Source organism: Falco biarmicus, chromosome 4 (genome assembly GCF_023638135.1).
Source record: "Falco biarmicus isolate bFalBia1 chromosome 4, bFalBia1.pri, whole genome shotgun sequence".
In the NCBI taxonomy this organism is placed as follows: domain Eukaryota; kingdom Metazoa; phylum Chordata; class Aves; order Falconiformes; family Falconidae; genus Falco; species Falco biarmicus.
In genome coordinates this window covers 59,334,218-59,353,787 of record NC_079291.1, presented here as the reverse complement: position 1 = coordinate 59,353,787, position 19,570 = coordinate 59,334,218, and the positions used below count along the sequence as shown (strand labels likewise).

The following is a 19,570-nucleotide window of genomic DNA, read 5'->3' as shown; positions in this document are numbered from 1 at the left end:
TGAAAGACATGTTTCTTTTGAGTTCTGCTGGTGGTGATCATGTATCCAAAGGGTGGCAGTGAGCCTTTTCTCACTGTGAGGCTGGGAGGTGTCAGTGCCACTGCAAGGAAGGCAGAGGATGAAAAAATGATTGTGTTAGGCTCATCTGGCTAGATCTGAGTAGGTAGTTTTACCAGTCATACTTGTGAGTATCATTGTAGACAGTCCTCTCTGATAACATTAATTAAATAGACTTAATTATTGTATGGTAGGTGTGATGATTATGCCACTGAGTTTTGGATATAATTATGATTGCTATTAGTGTGAGATGTTACAGCTATCATTTGCAAGAGAAGAATACAAGCTGGTGGAATTCAACCAATGCAGTACTGTGGTGCAATGTTAGCTTTTTCTTGAGCACACTTTGCATGCCTCTGGTGAGATGAACTAATTTACAGAATTTTTTTTAATGTAATAATCTTACCAGGCTTGTATGCTAGTTTAACCTTTAATGTGTTTTTCTGTTGTAGATATTCTGGCTCTGGCAGCTGCCATTAGAGATTTGGCTGCTTCCACGCGCAAGGCTCGTACCGCTTTATGGTGTGCGTTACAGATGACGTTGCCAAAAAATTCTTCAAGCGGTCCCGTAAAACAAGTTGTTGTTGAAAGGGCATTGCAAGAGCTTTGTCCTCCGAACAGAAGCACACAAGAAAAAAGCAGCATGGAGCATGAAAACAAAGGAGGAAGCAAAAAAGAAAAACCTGAGGAACCTGTGAGGATTCTGGAGTAATAGCAAATAATAATAATAATAATAATGATCACAAAAGGGAGGCAGAAGGCTGAGGACGGGGAAGGAAGGGCTAAGTGTCCTGCACAGTACCGTGGAAGGTGGTTTTGACAGGTTATAAAAAAGCGAAGGGGTTAACATGATTGATCAGTGCTGCAATTCTATTACTGTGATTCTGGTGTTGAGAGACACATCTTGTAATAGTGTTAATGCAATTTTAATATTGCTGGTATTGCAATGTCTGCTACATAAGAATTTTATTATTAAGGGGAACTAAATAATAGCTGAGCATTTCCTTGTGTGCTTATTCACAGCTATGTATCAGCTATGAGTCAAGCCATGACCTGAGAAACCAGTGTGTGGTAGAACTTAATTCTCCTTTTTTTTTGGTTAATGATACAGTTTAGCATACTTAAAATGCATTTGAAACGTATTTCACAATTGTTCAGGGGTTTTTTTTCCACCATTATGTAGTTTTTTTAAGTGCCAAAGTGATCACTTCAGTAGTTTGTATCCCATCACTGTACAGAACAAACCATACTCCTGTGTTGTTTTTGTAGCAGGGAGTCAGGTCGTTCAGGTTATTGCTCACAGTTTGACAAGAATAATCGGTGTTTAATGTTGGTTTTGTGAGATGCTTCAGCAGTTGTGCTGCCAATTCAGTTTCAAGCTAAACCAATGTAAACCGAGCTTTTCTATAGCATAGTCCATTTAAAATTTTCCATTAAAAAAAAAAAGGAAAAAAAAGGGTTTTTTAGATTTGCAGTAAGTACTGCATTGAAGTACACATTAGCAGGTGATATAAAATTGTCACTCAGGATTAGAAATTAGATTTATTGATTCCTCAGTGGGTTAAAATCCAGTAACTATATAACATAGTATGTAACTTAATTAAAACTTATGATTTGTTATCAGTGTAAGTTCATGGTACTATAATTTTCAGAAACATTCCATATTTATTTTAACGTGTTCATTGAATGTTTATTTAAAATTCTATTTTAGTAATGTAAAGTTGGATATTTTGCCAAATCTTCCAAATAATCAGATTTAACGATTTACTCAGGAAATATGTATATTATTATATAAATATACACATGGTATATAGGGATTTTTTTGGGGAAGGGATGTTTGCAAAATATTTACACAAAGCTAATTATATACTAGGTTACCAAAGCTGTTTAAATGATTAATTTTTCGCATGGAAGATTTAATATATTTAATTGCTGTTAACTAGTCTCCATTCTGTGGCTTAGACAATCGGAGTGTCATGTATCGGTGTGAATGTTCAGGGCGAGAATTAGAAAAGATTAAGTAATTCAAGTTTTGTTCTTAGGGCACTTATAAATAATGCTTTAACAACTGTCTTACTGTTACATGATCTCTTAATGTGTACTAATAACCAACAAAGGTTCTTGGGTATCAGTATATTAATGAATGGTTTGGGAGAGCAGCTCTTATTTTAAAAGTGAATTAAGTTGGGGATATAAGCAAAGTTTGAAAGATGAAAATGAAATTTTTATGTTCCATAGTGTTTGATGTTGAATTTAACATTTTGTGGATAAATATGTAATTGTTTCCATGTACGTACTTTGCAAAATGTTCCAAATGCAGTTCTGTAGTTTTGGATCTGTGGATGTTTCTAGAGCAGATGTAGTCTCAATAGTACTGTCATTAACTGTAATGAGGCAGTAGCTGCATAACTTTGTAGAAAAATGTTACGCAAGCCTCATTGTAATCCACTGAGTAAAGTTTAAAAGCAAGAGTCAATAGAAATCAGAATCTTAGCATAGCAAGACTGTGGGGTTTTTTCCCTAAAGAAAGTGAATTCAACTTAAAAGAATATTTTTCAGCCTTAGCCTAAACAACAGGTAGTGGAGAGAGTTATTTTAGTGTGAATGTTTCCTCTGTGTGCAGTTTATCTAATGTGCAATTTATCTGCACAAACTAATTTAAGAAGGCTAAATTTGTGTTTGTGGAACTAATTAACTATACTCCACAGTTTAAAATGTGGTCTGCAGTATTTCAGTTACTGAATAATTTAGGTTTTTAATTATGATTACTGTGTTGACAGGAGATCAGAATTTGAAAGTCTTGATCAGCTTTTCTGTTTACAGAACAATTGTAGTCCTGCAGGATTGTTTTGTAGTGGTGAATGTATGGGGCGTAGTAGGTCCTTATTGTATTGCTCGTGTGTTAATTATTGTTGTGAAGGAATGTGGTCTTAATTGGTTCCTAATATAGTCAATGTGCCTTTAACAGTCTCATTTTTCAAAAATGATAAATAGCTGTATGCTCACTTCTGTTTTCAATTGCAGTTTAAAAATGCATTTAAAAAGGGTTACAGTGTGGCTGCATTTGCCTGTAGCCAACAGTTGGCATACGCCGTTCATGTCGTTCTCGCATACTGTCGGGCTGTCCCGTTTATGGGCTCTTTAACAAGCATAAAGCACCGTGACTGTGGAGAGTCGCCACAGGTCAGATGTGTTAGTGTCAGGTTTTCCTTGTCATGCCCTACAAATGCGACCAGCATGTGCTCACATTTCATTTTGCCTTGCTCTGTTAACTCGGGGTCTTCGTATCAAAGCAATTTTGTGCCCATTTCTTGAAACGATTTGATTATGGGCAGCATTAGACCTATAAAAACAAAAGTCCTTTCAGAGTGCTTCAGTTCTGTTGCTTTATTGCACACCCTTTTATATTTCCGGGGGAAAAACACTGTATTTTGTAAAATAATCACCTGGAGTTGCAGCAGCTCTGTTACACTCATAAATTGTTTTTTTAGCTGACTGGTGTTTAATTTAGCAACAGTGTGCAAACCTTTTAAGTATTGCACTACATTTTTGGTATGAATAAGTGTAAGTATAACATTTCTAGTTTTAGGGACTAATTGTATTCACCTTTTACTGACTTCAGTGGAAGCAGAGGCAAGGTATTAGGTGACAGCTACACCAGAGAGGTGGTTTTGGGTTGGAGTTAGGTTTGATTTTTGAAAAATGTCACCCCACCCCAACTTGTGGAACAACCAGGTAAAATTAAGTTTATTCCCACCGTCCCCCACCCCCAGGTTTGTTGAGATTCATTCTTTTATTTATTTTCTGGTTTGATTTATGCAGTTTACATTTTTGAATGAGGTGACGATGACAGCAGAGTTATAGCTGGTAATGGTAGCAGTACTAGATTGTTCCAGCTTAAAGAAAACAAGATACTTGAGTCCCTTCTGCAGTCAAGATTATTATCAGGGTGTATGTCTTAATAGTTGGCCGTGAATCTTTAATGCTTTAAACCCCCAATTTGATAGTCCAATACAACGTAGATTTAAGAATTAGTTATTTCTGTATAAATAACTGGAGGCTTCTGGTGGTTCAACCTTACCGATTCCCAGAAGAGGTCAGCATCAGAGTAAGAACTTCTTTTTCTTGATTTTAGGTTTGGTATCTGCTTTTTTCTGTATCTGCAGGGTCCTTCTGGCAATGAAATTATTCTGATGGTATCTATATAGACTAAAACTAAGACATTGGTATTTTTCATTATTTTTATTAGAACAGCATACAGGGAGGTTGTCAAGTTTGTGATGCTTGTTTTGCTGTGGCTTTTCAAGAGTGTGCTGTTGTGGCTTGAGTTGTTTTTTTTTCCCCCAGACTGAATATTTTTCTTTGCTCCTGGTATTTACCACCACTACTAGTCTTGTTGCCTGTACCTGGATACAAATAATTTGGAATCTGCCTTACAGCTTAGAAAGTGATGCTGTAGTCTTCATGAGAAGTCTCTTATTATTCCTGGTACCTTTTTTCTTTGCTGAAGTAAATGAATAATAGAAGATTATGTGAGTGGGACGTTTGTTGAGGTACTTACCTATTCAGAGAAGTGTGGACATACTCCCAAACTGTATGGAAAGCTTCCAAGCTTTCCCATGCACTTTTCCAGAAGTGACAGTGAGCATGGTTTCCTGGGATTGTTTGATCTGCTATTCAGGCCTTTTCCCGCTCTGTTTAGGGAAATAAAGAAGGAAAGAGGGAGCTACAAGAAGGAAGGAAACCCTGACCCACGGGAAACCCTACTTCCAGTGGGCAGGGCCCCTCCTCTTTGTGGCTCCAGTGGTCGGAAGGGTGTGAGCCTGAGGGGCAGGAGTCTGTTGCTTAAACTGCGATTCCCTTTTCCCCGTCTGCTGCCCACAGATGCTGTCAGGGTTCAACTGCTGAGGCCCGTGGCAGAGTTGGCTTGTTCTTGTCTTGCTCTGGTAGCCATCCTTTTCACCCCTGTATGTTTTAGTCATATGGAATCGAGCCGTGTACTGGCTTGAGGGCCTAGAAAAGGGCTTGGGAACAGCCAGTTCAAACCTACGGCGTATGGTCCTCCCTCTTGGATCAAGATCACCACCTCTCGCCTCTCAACTGCTGTCTGTAAGGGAAGAAGATGAAGTAGAATTGAAGCTCAGCTTTTCTGGACTTAGAAAATGAGAAATGCCACGAGTACTTAGCATAAAACTTCCATTGACCTATGTGATTTTTTAAAACCTGTTCTTCCTTAAGTGACAGCATCTAGCTTTGCTCACTATGATGCTCTCACTTACACATTTTTATATTGGGTCATAGCTCTAATTCTGTGGGAAGCTGGGTTGTTTTTTTCATTTAAATGCTGTGAAGATTGTGCAACAGACAGACATTAAGCCTATATGTACTTCTTTTAAAAGTATTATTGTTACCTATGCTGAAATCTGGGTTGGTGGGGTTTTTTTTCCATTCTCTGCTTGGGAGCCATAATGTCAAAGTGCTGCATGTTGGAGCAACCCAAAGGAGTAGGGCTTGGGTTTGGTTTTTTTTTTAACTTTGTATCTTTATTTCTTTGACAGTGTACATGATCATAGTTGTAAAACTAAGTGTTAAATTCTACTTTGCGGCCACAGTGTTCTATAGATTTTTTTTTTTTTCCTATTAGTCATTAAAGTGGAAACACTTGAGTTCCTGATTATTTAACTCCTCACAACTATAGATTATATTGAATAAGAACAGGGAATACTGCATATGAATATGCATGAGAGCAGTTGACTTTGGAATACATATTTTTATTATTATTTTTAAACAGGTGTGTTTGCAGTTAGACTACTGAAGAGATGGGTGTAGACCTGCTTCCACTGAAGCCAGCAGCTTTAACAGATTTTTGTCTTTGTCTGGCTTTGTTGCTTTACTGGCATGGTATCTGGAGTTAAGTAGGCTCTTTGTAAACAGAAGCTTAGCAATTCACCTTGAACATTTGATATTAAGAAACTTGAGAAGGAACTGTTCCTAACCTTTTTTATAAGGTTTCTCACTACACTGACAACTTGGAATTAGCAGGATAAATTTTGCTTTCTTTTAAAGCTGAGGAATGTACCTACTGCAGAAACTTTGGCTGAATTGAACTTGTGGGTTTTTTGAGAATTTTGCACCTTTTTTAATCCTGATCTGCTTCAATGGAAATATAACCTTAACCATATTAAGACCTTGATTTATTTCCTGTGCAGCTTATCCATCTCAGTCACCAGCACTTTTTTGTTTTGCAGAACATTATTTAAAAACCAGGCATCTCTTATTTGTAGTAGATAGTGCTTTCTAATTTTTTTTAAATAATAGGAATGTTGCAAATAAATTTTATCAGTTAGATAGAAAGGAAGGTTCTTATTTTTCGTCATTAGCAATACTTTAATCAAAGGTAAAAAAAAAAAAAGATGCATTTAATGTATGTACTGTGTGCTGTTACAGACTGAAAATGTATCAGGTTAGGAGCAACTGTTTAAAAAATTGAGGAACTGGAGCTATAAATCCTTTTTGCCAAATGAGTTTTAAAAAGGAAAATATTTGCATATAGTGTTTAAAAAGTTTGTTAGAGAGAAAGAATAAATCAGAGTCCACTTAAAGCAATCTTTGTCTGGCAATGATTTTATGTTTTTTACTGTATAAAATACAACCAATTTAAAAGTTTATGCACAGTAATAATGAGCATAGGTTTTTTTTCACAGAATTAGGCTATTTCCAATATATATGGGAAAAATAAGTTTCCTTTTATTTTTTATGACAGATATACAAATATTAATAGTGTCTCTATTTTAATATACTATTTGCTGTCTGAAGTATCTCTTTTACATGTTTGTTGGTCAAACCCATACGCTTAAAATGGCAAATTTTACATGGCTAGTGAGATATTAACTGAAGGAGGATTTTGTGAGTTGATCCATTCAGTAGGCCCAACAGAAATATGTGAAAGTATAATTTAGCTTAAAAAACAAAAAGTCAATGGCTGATTATACTAGATTTTAACCATTAATCAGTTTAGGCTTGTTTAAGTATTTCTGTAAAACAACTGTGGATGTTTGAATGAACGCTACGAAAATCTCACTTCTACCTCTTGTGTAATGTTCTTAAAATTATATTTCACAGATCTCTTTGGGATGTACTTTGATACTACAGGGTGTTGGTACACCATAACTTGTGAATTTCATCTGCTTTTCCTTTTTTTTCCCCCCCTCTGTTTAGTTGTTTTCTGTGGAACATTGGGATGCCTTGCGGGCTGGGTTGTGTGTTCACTTGTGTTAAGTAGCACCAGGCAAGCTGTGCACAACTAGCACGTCATTTCTATTAAGCATAAGGTACAATGGTCAAAAGAGATTATTAAGTTTTGTGTTACATATATGAAAGTCTCAGAAGTATGAGAGTTCTGTAATAAATCATGGCCAGTGTAATTTTCTAGTATTTTTATGTATGTGATTTGATACCTGATACCTTTTATTTAAATAATCAACTGTGTTGCCTCTATGTCCCTAATAACTAGTTACAGCTTCTTGTTTTCTTTAGTTTAACTCACACTATTTATCAGCTGCTGTTCTCCATGTGAGATGAATTTGGTTTTGGTAATTCTGCCTTGAAAAGACATGTTATGTGTTCTGCTTTAATGCAGTTACAAAAATTAAAGTTCTTCATGTTTTATGTGACTGGTTTTATTACTTCAGCAAATTCTGTGGAAGAAGAATGGGCAGTTTTGGGTGACATTTGTTGTGCTTGGGTCTGAGGAATATCTTTTGACCTGGATGCAAGATCAAATGTCACCCAGAGAGATGACTGAAGATACTAGATTGCATCCAGTAGTTGAAAATAATGGACAATCTTTAGTAAGTAATTCATGGAACATTGTGGGGTTGGGGGGTGGAAGTTATGGTGAATTTAGCACATTTCTCAAACTGATTCACTTCACTTTACTGAGTGTCACAATCAGGTTTTGTTGGCATGGAGGCTGGAGGCAGGAACATATAACTCCCTTAGGCTGAATGTCCTAAAAGACATTGAAAGACAACAGTTTTCAGATCACTGATGTGCAGATCTTAATGCCCCTCCCCTTTCCTCAATGAGCTGAACTCCGGTGTGTGGAATCTCTTTTGTATTCTGGAATTGCATGTGGTGTGTCTATATGTGCACAGCAGGTAGGTATAGACGGCCATATAGAAAATGAAATGTACTGTTGATATATTGTGAATACTTGGTGTATTTGCAGTGTCAGCAGCTCCTTACAGACTTTTGAGGATCCCTTCTGTTTGGCAGGCAATAGCCAGCACTTCTTTAGCACTGAGGGAAATTCCTCTTGCTAGCATTTGGGGACCTTGTGCCAGTCGGTCAGGTCACATGGGCCGGGATTGCCCTTTTTTTCTTTCACTAGTAACGGATGGAGCACGAGCTGACTATCTCAGTTGTTGCTTACATAGTCGATAGGATTAATCCTGTCCTGCATAGTTTGTGAATGTATTTCTGGTTGCAAGTCAAGCATTGCACAGCTAATACAAGAATTCGGCTTGTTTGTCTTGTGGAGTCTAGTGTGAAATTTCAGACCTTGCAGGGATAAAAAAAAAGGTTCCTCAGTTTAGAGTTTAAAATTTCTAAGCGGTTTCTTTTCTGGTGACATGCATAAAAAATAATTGATGCAATTGTTTTTCATTAGTGGAAAACTTATTTCCATGGTGCTTTGAATAATTTAAATGTGTAATTTGCAGGCAAGGCATTTCCATATTCAATGGATCTATACGTATCAGTGTCTCAATACGAAGTTGCTTGTGCTCTTTTTCCATAGCTCGCTTTTGGAAGAGTTCCTCCCAAATTTACACCCCACAAACATTTTTGGTTCCCTTTGTCCTGTCACCCCCATCCCAGCTCCACAAGTATTTGCATTTCCTATGTTGTGTAGGTGACCGAGGAAGAACGTACTGAAATTTTAGTGTGGCACCACAGGGCACAGGTGTTCTGCCTTGGGAGACCCAAGGGCAGGAGTGTCAGGAGTGGTTCAGGGGAGGAGGTGGCAGTGGCTCCCCAGGGCATCCATCACATCGCTCCTCTGAGGGTTTGGGTTGGGTGCTCTTTGGTTTAGGAATGATCAAGGGCTGTCACTTATGGCAAGCCACAGGAATTTTGGTTACCAAACAGCCTCGGTGCTGTCCCAGCCCTGATGCGTTGCATCATAACTTAAGGACCAAATTTGAAGTCTTTATGTAAAAATGCCTAATTAGGATAGTGGGAGCAGACCAGATTTGTTTGTTGGTTTCTGGATTTGAGCTGTTGTCTTCTACTCTTAGTGGGTTCCTGTTGTTGCTGTTTTGGACTCATGTTTTTTATGTTAATTTTGGGGACGCTGCAAGAAGCTTCCCCCCACCCCCCCTCTTTTTTTTTATTTTACATAGAGAAGAGGATTTCCAAAGCACTGTAATTTAGAAGATCATTAGAAAAACATCCGCCCACTGAGTGGTATTTCTGGTTTTATTCAAACGCAGCTTGGTTGCTTTGATACTTGTTCCAAAACACCTGTAATGGAATAGTTGCAACTATTTTAGTGTAACTATGTTGGCAACTTCCCTGCAGAGATACTTTGGAAAACAGTCGCAGTGAAATGTTTTCCTCGTAGCCTGTTACCCCTGAATTAGTCTGATAACATTTGGTATTTTATGCTGATTTTTAAATAATATTAACTGAAAGTATTTGAAATACATATTAGGCTGACCTTTGTTTAGTTGTTTAGTTTAATTGTACTGCTCTGATTTGAATAATAGTCTCATATAAAAATGAAAACACTGTGTTTCCACGGTGCTAACTCATTAAACTTACTGAGGAGATCTTTGATTTCTAGCCGATGAATCATGCTGCGTATAGATCAATACATAGTTCAAGAGTGTTGGGTTGCAAAAGATACACAGCCTCAGTAAGTAGTGAGCTCATTTAAATACTCTTGAATTAGTAGTCCTAAAAGAAGCAGCATTCTTTTGCACTGTTTAAAGAACAAATTTTGCTGCATTGTATTTGTCTGAAAAATCAGTGCTACTGCAAATGGATTATAAACAAATGTAAAACTAAAATGTTTATTTGCTTAGGATCAGTGTGAAATGCAGAAGACAGACATCCAAATTGGAGAAAAGAGCTTTAGTATAAAGATCTCAGTCTGACTGCTAAAAGGGAAGCAATGAACAACTGACATTGTTCATAAGGTGTGTTTCAGAAGTGACAAGTGTTTATGTTTGTCATCTCAGTTTGCTCTTTCATGTGTTGTCCCAGAAGTGGATCTCTTTCAACACTGGTGATACAAGGAGTGCTACTTCACCAGCTGTTGCAATTTTCTTCCTTGTAGCAGAGCCATCGCCTGCCTTCTAAATTTTACTAAAAACCACTATTTTATATTATATATGTGAGTAACTTCAGATTATATTACTTCTGCAGTTGCTTGTGGTATAGATTTCCCAGATCCTTGTGGCTTGGGTAAGTCATTACCGATGATAACAGGTAACTCAAATGCAGTTTCTCTCCCCACTCCCTGTGTTTATGACCTTCCTAGTCTGTGATGGTGGCTGAAAAATGTCTCTGACAGCAAACCATTAATGTTGCAGGGTAAAAAAAGCTGGAGATCTCGAACAAACTGCAAACTTGAATGTGAGGTTGGTAGATTTTTTTTCTTCTTCTTTTAGCATAGAAGACATCAACATGAAGTCTTAACTCACTGCCATGGGTTTATTGTTTTGCTTTGGGTGGTTTTAAGAAAATTTAAAAAGTAGCAGTACAATATTTAATAGTTGTTTATTCTTTTTTTTTGCAGATCTGTGTACAAATCAGGACCCAGTGTAGTCTCTACTGATTTTCACACCAGTGACAGGGAGAGAGATGCCTGTAGCGAGGGTATGTGGGCTCGAATTGCAAAACCAGTGTTAAGAAAAAATTTGCTTGAATGTTTTAAAAGTTGTGTATGTTATGAGTGCAACAGTGCATGTGTGTCAGAACAAATGTCAGCAACGGGCTACAAAGTGACTGACAGCTCACAAATACACCCCAAATCCACATTTGCTGTCAATTTTGCATACTCAAGCTTCAGGTTTCTCAAGGCAAAAGGTTTTCTCTCCTTTTCTGTTTCCTCCTTTACATGCATGATTGCATTAAAGCTCAGGTTTCCTGCTGCCTGTTCACTCACAGATGTTCATGTGCATTCTGATTTACAGAGAGAATTTATTATGACATAAGTTTTAACCTTGGTGACAAACTTGTTTTGAGAAATGTAGATGAGATTCAGAGCTACTAGAAGATGCTTGGTTATATTCCCATCAGTAATTAAAATATAGTGTGTCTTCTGTAGCTAGGAGTGAGTTTTGAATCTCACGTAGGCTATGTTGCATACATAGTCATTTAGCTAATCCTCTTCTATAAACCCCTACCTTGCTAGCTCTCAGGAACTATTTCTGATCTCTCTTGAATCTTGCTGTGCTACAGACATACTGAATGAGAGAGAGGTCATTCTGCTTTTTGTGGGGTTGAAGATGACTTGTCAGTTCTTGATGTGAATAAGGAAGAACTCAAGATCTGCTTGAGTTTAAGTCAATAGAGTTGTGTCAGTGTGGCACTAGAAGCTTGTGGATTATACCCAGTACAGGGTGGACTATAATCACTTGGAGTGAAAAATAAAGACTGCTGAAGTTGTATCAGAACTTTAAGCAATGATGAGTGGGTTTAGAGGAGCAATCTAGCTGATTTGGTAGGGTAGTACTTAATTATTTGTGTGGTCTGCAAGTCCATTTTCAACATATGCATAACCTGTTAGCATTGAGATTGTAACGCAGAAGGTGATTTTTGCGTTATCCTGTTAGATCACTGGTATAGCAAAGCTTGTAGGGCAATTCCATCAAAACTCAATGTCCAAAAGAACAAACAACTTGTTAACGAGGGATTAGCCAAAAGAAGTCACAGGTATTAATGGGGGAAATAAAATCTGTCTTGCTCATGTCAGGGGTTTTTATCAGGATACGTGAATGAATGGTGCATTTTGATATGGACCACCTGAAAGAAACAGGGATGGAGGTGTGGCTAGAATTCACTCTGTGATTTACACAGCCTTCATGGCTTCTTTATAGAGTAAGCTACTACACTCTTCTTGCAGATCTTAGACCTGTGTTCATCCAACATAGTGCATGAGCAGCTTTTGGGAATGGTGTTCTTTTATTGTCTGTGCTACTGTTGCTTTCCAAACAGGACAGTTTGTGTCAGCTGAGACCACTATTAAGCTGAGAATGTATGGTAGCAACAGCTTCTGTTTTCCCTCTGTTCACTGTAGGCTTCATTGATCAGTAAGCAAAGCTATATTCCATTTTAATTGGAATCACTTCAGAATTCAGTCTGACTATCCAATTTACGTTTTGAAGACAGTTGCCGGCAGCAATTGAGAAGAAAAGCTGGTCTGTAGATTTATAGGTGTGTAAGCGAAGGCCTTCCTGGATGCTTAATAACCCTGTAAATTATTGATCTGGGTTCCAGCTGAGGAGAATATAAGGACTGAATTCTGCTGTAATACGGAAAGAAATTGCCTTACTAGGATTATAAATCCTTTGTGCAGACACTATTTTTTTTTTTCAAGTTTGGATGTGCATCCTGTTTTGACATAACCACACAAAAGCTCTGTAAGTGCCACTGACTACAACCAAGAGTTGTATCAATAATTTATGAATATATATATCATTAGATAACTTGCAAAAATACTGTCTCAGAGTTTAAGGAAACACTTAAGGTACAAAAGCCAAGCTTGCCCTGGCATGTAGATCAAATGACACAAAGTCACCCCCCAGGTATTTTAGGAGTGACTGCAGGAGTCTGTAAATCTGATGACACTCATCCATGTTCACCAGGGAGAAGAAGGAATACACTCTCCGAGAGTTTTAAGCATTTAACACAGGAAGATTAAAGATTATCCTAATTCTTAATTTTTATAAGTTGTGCAATGTTAATGCCATTGCTATTTCAATACAAAGATATTCTTATGATTGAAATATGAAGTATTGCCACTGTTTATCTTTTAAGTGAAATTGCTCTTTTAATAGGTCCCTTTCGGGAGAGCAGATTTCAATTAAAACTTAGTGCTTGCTCTTTCCTTTTTTTCTGAGGCACCTTTGCCTGCCTTCCAGAGCATAATGGTAAAACCCAAACCCAATTATTTCTGCTTCCAAATAATTTAAAAAAATAAGGTAATTTTAATACAACTAAAATAATTAAGATAGCTTTTTTAAAAAAAACACCACAACACCTGATTGTTGCCCTCTGATCTAAATCTTCCCTTACCTATCAACTGGTATATTTATAACCACTTTTCTTAATTCAGAGCTGAGAATGCCCCTTCTCTGCCAGGTTTGGCCTTTGACACAGGTAGTGGTCATAACTGGGTTGTACTTGGATAGCTTGAGAATAGCGGTGTTGGAAGAAATTAGAGGTTAGACGTCAGTATTGGCTTCTCCAACGTGTCCAAAATAAGTAATAGATAGGGCATGCACTCAGTTCGGTAATCCCTGGAAAGCAGAACTCACCTCATCCAATAATAATGTAGTCATGAAAGCTTTATTTTTGAGTAGAACATTCATTGTCATTGATCACAGGGCAGTGTCTTAACAGGAAGGAAAATGCTGTCTCTGAGGCTACAAGCACTGCTTGTGATAAAGAGAGGCAGAGAAAAGGCTGAGGTGACACTCAAGCATATTTTTTGGGTACCCGTCTATCCACAGCTGGACAGTGCTGATCTGTAGCCACTGGGATGAACTGAGTCACTGGGCAAGGTCTGCAGAAAGCTTGGGGTGAGGAAATAAAACAATTTTATCAATCCTGACAACTCTTCTGTAACTGAAACCACTACTAAGAGATTTTATGCATATGACTAGCTTAGAGCATCCATCTAATCCCATTGACATCAGTGGGTACTACCTGCGCACCTACAAATAGACATTACTTTTAGGTAACTTTCTGAAATGGATTTAACTTCTTGTGTAAAAGAAATTCTGTAAGGCAAATCAGCCTCTAACCTCTGAGGTTGTCTGCGTATTCACATACAAAAGCTTCTGACAGTCTCCCTGATCTCTTGTTGAGATTGCTGACTGTGTGTGATCCAAGGTAATTGTGTATTAAGATCTTCACTCAGCAAAGTTGTCCACAAACAAAAGAGTGCTTGCATCAGGATTAAATCCCAATTTATCCAGTGTAGTACCTTTTACAGCATGGTTAAAACCTTGCTGGGTAGCAAGGCAATAGCTAGCAAACTACTGTTGCTCAGCAATACAAAGCCTATGATGTAAATGCTTCTGGGTCTAAACCTTCAGGAGGATGGTGGTTGGTCAGGGAGTGATACTGCTTGTTGCAAAACCCCCCTAGCACTTTAAGAATGTACGTGTTTTCAGAAAGGATGGGATATTTAAAGATGTGAAGTTGTAGCAGAGAGGAAGTGATGGAAAAGAAGAAATGCAAAGAAAGATATATGTGGGAGGCATGGCGAGAGCTTAAAAGCAATGGAAGAGTTTTTGAGAAACAGTTCTATGAAAAAAAAACAACACAGTGACTTGTTTGTACAAAGTATTATTTAGCTATGGCAGCTGCACTGTTCTCAGTGGAATAGTAGTAAAGCTGGTATCTGTTGCTAGCAGCATGATTTTTTTCTTCACGGAGAGAATAAATCCATGGAGAAACTAGGGAAGCCTTATTCTCAGAGCAGGGAGGTTATTCTCTTTACATCAAAGGTGACCCACATAATATTCAGGAAGTACTAAGACAGCTTTCATGGACAGATTTAAAGGGGAAATCTCCAAGAAACATATTCTAAAAGAAGAGCTGGTAATGGTTTTAAACTGCAAGAGGGGAGATTCAGACTAGATGTAAGGAAGAAATCTTTTTTACAGTGCGGATTGGCGAGGCCCTGGCACAGGCTGCCCAGAGCAGCTGTGGGTGCCCCAGCCCTGGCAGTGCCCAAGGCCAGGCTGGACGGGGCTGGGAGCCACCGGGGCTGGGGGAAGGGGGCCCTGCGTGTGGCAGGGGTGGGACTGGGGGGTCTTTAAGGGCCCTTCCAACCCCAACTGTTCTGTGATATCTGATCAGCTCATAGGATCATAACATAAAATAACCAAGAGTGTAAGGGACTTCTGAAGTATCTCCTGTCCAGGCTCAAAGCAGGGCTGGTTTCACAGCTCAGAGCCTCATCCACTCCAATTCTGCCTACCTTGGGGTATCCCACTCTGGGCACGTGTTCCAGTGCTGCACCCCCCTCAAAAGGAACTTTTCCCCCCTTTGTACGCAGTTCAGGTACAGGTGAGTTTGAGTTGCACTCAGAGAAATGGTGATGCTCTTGTTTAGAGCGGAGCCGTGGTAATCAAGAATAAGTTTGTGTACTATTCAGAAAACATGGGTGTGACTGTGCTGTCCTAGCTGTGGATGCAAGTGCTCTAAAAGACAGTGTGTGCCTGCACAGAGCTGAGCACAGATACTCAAGCTAAGGCATGAAATAAAATCCAAATAGCAAGTGATTTAAGAATAAAAAAAAAAATAATTTTGAGGTTATATAAGGGATAGGAAAAGATTGATTAATGATTGGTTGAATGCTCGGTAAAGCAGGAGATCTGTTAAAAAATTTTGGGATTTATTTTTGCATGCTACAAAGCAGGCTGCAACCAGGTGTGTATCATAGTTAACGCCTGTAACAAAGGCATAAATACTTCTGTCTCTAACAGGTAAGAAATTAATTAGAAAGTGCAAAACCAAAAAATGTTTTAAGATGGGCTGGACCTCATGAAGTTTGTTGTAGAGTATTTGTGGTATTCCGGATGGTGAGGAGATCCGAGGCGATGGTAGTAATGAAACCCTTGATGGTGGCCAGCATGCCAGAGGATCGGTGAAAGGTAAGAGTACTTCTGTCTTGAAAATAGGAGAGAAAAAATAAAAAGGGGGGAGGGGGGGGGGGCGCAGAACCGAAGATAATTATAGACCAGGTATTTAGAATTCCAGTCCCAGAAAGATATTGGAACAAAAGTAAAAACCTTAAAAGTACTGAGAATGTGCTAAAGAGGAGAGCCACAGTTAACCTGTATGAAGCTTTGTCAGTCCAATCTAAGTCTCCTATATGGCAGCGTGTTAAACAGAAAGGAAACAAAGTAATGCAAATTGAATTAAAAAATAAATAACTTGTCACTCTATGACAAGCTTGTAAACGGTTTAGGAACATGATCTAGAATTATGTGCTGTAGAATGGGTGCAGAGCTTTATTCAGTGTGTGGTTATTGAAGATTTAATGTCAAAATGGAAGGATTTATCAAGCAGAACCAGACAGGCTGTGCCATCAGCGCACTGATAATATTTTTACTGGAAATCTGACTTTGGCTGGGCCTCTTGAGACTTTGGTAAGTCAGGCTTAAAAGTTCCACAATCACAAATGTATGAATGAAAAAAATATATGAAGTTCTTTGAAAGGGTTAAAAAATACAGTGCTCAATGACAGCATAGGAAACTGCTGCTGATGACCAGTTCTGTGAAGGATTTGGGGATTCTTGGGAAGCACAAGTGGATTTTGGATAAGCAACACCCGGCTGTTTTGAAATAGGCAAGAATCCATAATGGGATGTACCAGAGATGTGCTGCTGCCTAAGTAATCCTTCTGATCTTCCCTAGTAAGGCAGCAGCTGGAGGGCTGTGCCGGGGTTTGGTCCTTGCTCTTCTGGAGTTGGTCCAGCTGAAAGTGAGGGAAATGATCCGCAGCTCAGAAATGAATTAGGGGCATTCAGGGCAAAGAGGAGTGGAGATAGTGGTCTTCAAACATCTCTGGGCAACCAGCCAGAATGGAAGGGCACCGTGTGTCTTTCCTGTCCAGGGTATATGGTGTTAAACTACAAATTTTAAAATTTACGAATTTCGTTTAAATTAGCTACATAGAAGTTCAAAGCAGGAAAGCACACCAAAAAAAAAAAAAAAAAAAAAAAAGAGATGTAAGAACCTTTACAAGGTTTTTGTAAGCCTCTAACACCAAGCCAGGTAAACGTGTCGCTTCTGCTTTTTTGTTGTCTGTTCACAAATCAGTTTTTCCTAAAATTCTGAAAAGCTGCCTTTAAAAAACCAAATCAACCCAGCACCTCTGTTCTTTAACTCAATATAATACTTAGATTTTCCTTTTTAATATATTAATTTTCTGTCCCCCATGACTCTATTAATTGCCATTGCCAGGCATATTTAACCTTTTTGCGGGGGGGAATATGCTCCCTTACATTAGAAGTGCTTTAGGGAGCTGCTAGTAATCTAGTGATGCTTAACACCGAATTAGGCAATCTTATCTATCAGAAATAGATGCAGTAAGAAAAATAGCTCATGTTGTCTGTGGGTTGTGTCTAAAATTTTTATTAGCATTGATTTTTATTTTCTGAATTAATGTTAGATGGGGAGACAAAATATCAGGATTTATTTTAGTTTTCTTCAAAAACTGAATAAATACACCAAGAAGAAGAAATGGTGTCAGCTCTTAAATTTTTGTGCATTATCATATGGGAAGAAAATTGAATTCTCCTGCAGGGAGAAGCAGGAATCCTTTTGACAAAATGCTCCCATTTTATGCAAAAAATGTAGAACTTAAGAGGAATATTGAAATAAGACCTAATGTCTCAGGCCTTGCTAGTTATAGTAATTCAAAGAATTTAATTGATTCCTGGAGTAAAATGAAGCACAGCTTGTTTCAGTGTCTGTAAACTATGGTTAAATCCATTTGGCATCATTTTACTTTTAAATTAAGAGTTTAGATGAACAATTTTGGAGCTCAAAAATACAGTTTTCCAAGTGCAAAGAAAGATTTTTCTGTATTTTAAAACTGCATGAGTATAAGTTGCTATTTAAAGCACATTTCCATGATGTTTGGAGTGGGAAGAAAAAAAAGTATGGCTTTCTGAAGTACAAGAAGGGACTAATATTGTGCCTGATGACATTTTATTAGTTTTCATTCAAATTCAGATTCCTTCAACCTTTTAATCATTCTCTCTGTAAATTCAAACTTTTATTAGCTCGTCATACACAGATTTTCCTCTCTCTTAAACCTGACATGTTCTAATTCGTGAGTAGATGAATAACTCATTGATACTGTAGATACTTCAGTTCACCTCATTTTGAGTGACCTTTCAGGGTACCTTGGACAGTCCAGTCATGTCAAGATCATAAGGACAAGTCACAGCATCCTAAAAGGGGTCGCTAGTGCGAGAACAGGGGTTGGTTATCGCTTGTCTGCTTGGTGCCTAGAGTGTGTAGTCCTGAGTAACGGCAGGCCCCCTAAGGTGAGCTGCAAGGAGCTTACAGTTAAATGATAGAATCCCAGAACGGTTTGGGTTGGAAGGGCCCTTAAAGAACCCCCAGTCCCACCCCTGCCACGCGCAGGGCCCCCTTCCCCCAGCCCCGGTGGCTCCCAGCCCCGTCCAGCCTGGCCTTGGGCACTGCCAGGGCTGGGGCACCCACAGCTGCTCTGGGCAGCCCGTGCCGGCGCCTCGCCGCCCTCACAGGGAAGGATTTCTCCCTCAGCTCTGATCTCCATCTGCCCTCTCTCAGCGCAAAGCCGTTCCCCCTTGTCCTGGCGCTGCAGGCCCTTGGGAAAAGCGCCGGCCCCTTTGGGTGCTGGAAGGTGCTTCAGGGTCTCCAGGAGCCTTCCCTTCTCCGGGCTGAACAGCCCCAGCGCTCCCAGCCCAGCTGCGCAGCAGAGGGGCTCCAGCCCTCTGGCCATCTCCGTGGCCTCCTCTGGCCCCGCTCCAACAGGTCTGTGCCCTCCTTATGTTGGTGCCCCAGAGCTGGATGCAGCACTGCAGGGGGGGTCTCACAAGAGTGGAGTAGAGGGGGAGAATCCCCTTCCTTCACCTGCTGGCCATGCTTCTTGTGAAGCATCCCAGGACTCAGGTAGTTAAATGATGAGATAAATGCTCCATGACAATATGCCAAGGGGGGGAGCGGTGAGGGGGGGCAATCTGGACAAGGGTCCTCTTTCCCATTAGGTAAAGAGGTGACAACGTGCCAGGACATTAAACCCAATTTGTGTTCTTTCTCCTCGTACCATGTGAAGCATTGTCCTCCCACTGTTTTGCACCATCTGCTGACCAAAGTATGTTTAAAAGCCTTCCTTAAAACAAGCACCAGCTTCCACATGTCTCACTTTCTGGCTAAAGGCAAAATAAAAAGATGGGGTTTGTTCATCTCTCTAAAAGGCACCAGATGAACCACGGAAACAAGCTGCACACCTGGAAGCCCTTCCAAAAATGTGCCTTTATTTCAAAAGTGAACAGGGTCAGAGATGGTGGTTTGGAAGCCAGGCTTTTGTCTCGTCATCACAGGGTTCCCAAGTGGAGTGGGTGCAGTTGCATTTGCCTTATAATTAGCATCTCCAGATAGTGATTACTGTGTATTAATTACTAATCCTTTTTCAAGGTTCTGGTGGTGGAGCCTGCATGGTGTTCATTCTTTATGTCTAGCTGTATGGTGGAGAATTTTTTCTAGGATTTGT

At 39.2% G+C, this 19,570-nt stretch overlaps 1 protein-coding gene across 2 annotated transcripts in view; it reads left to right on the top strand.

Moving 5' to 3' along the window:
- The window catches only part of LOC130147957 (meiosis-specific coiled-coil domain-containing protein MEIOC-like), a 35,824-nt gene extending 28,099 nt beyond the window's left edge, over positions 1–7,725 (top strand). For both annotated transcript variants that reach the window (XM_056335932.1, XM_056335933.1), the window contains exon 9: positions 510–7,725. In XM_056335932.1, coding sequence (XP_056191907.1) covers positions 510–769 — 260 coding nt within the window. In that variant the 3' untranslated portion in view covers positions 770–7,725. The remainder of the gene's footprint in view (positions 1–509) is intronic.
- Positions 7,726–19,570: the final 11,845 nt, after the last annotated feature.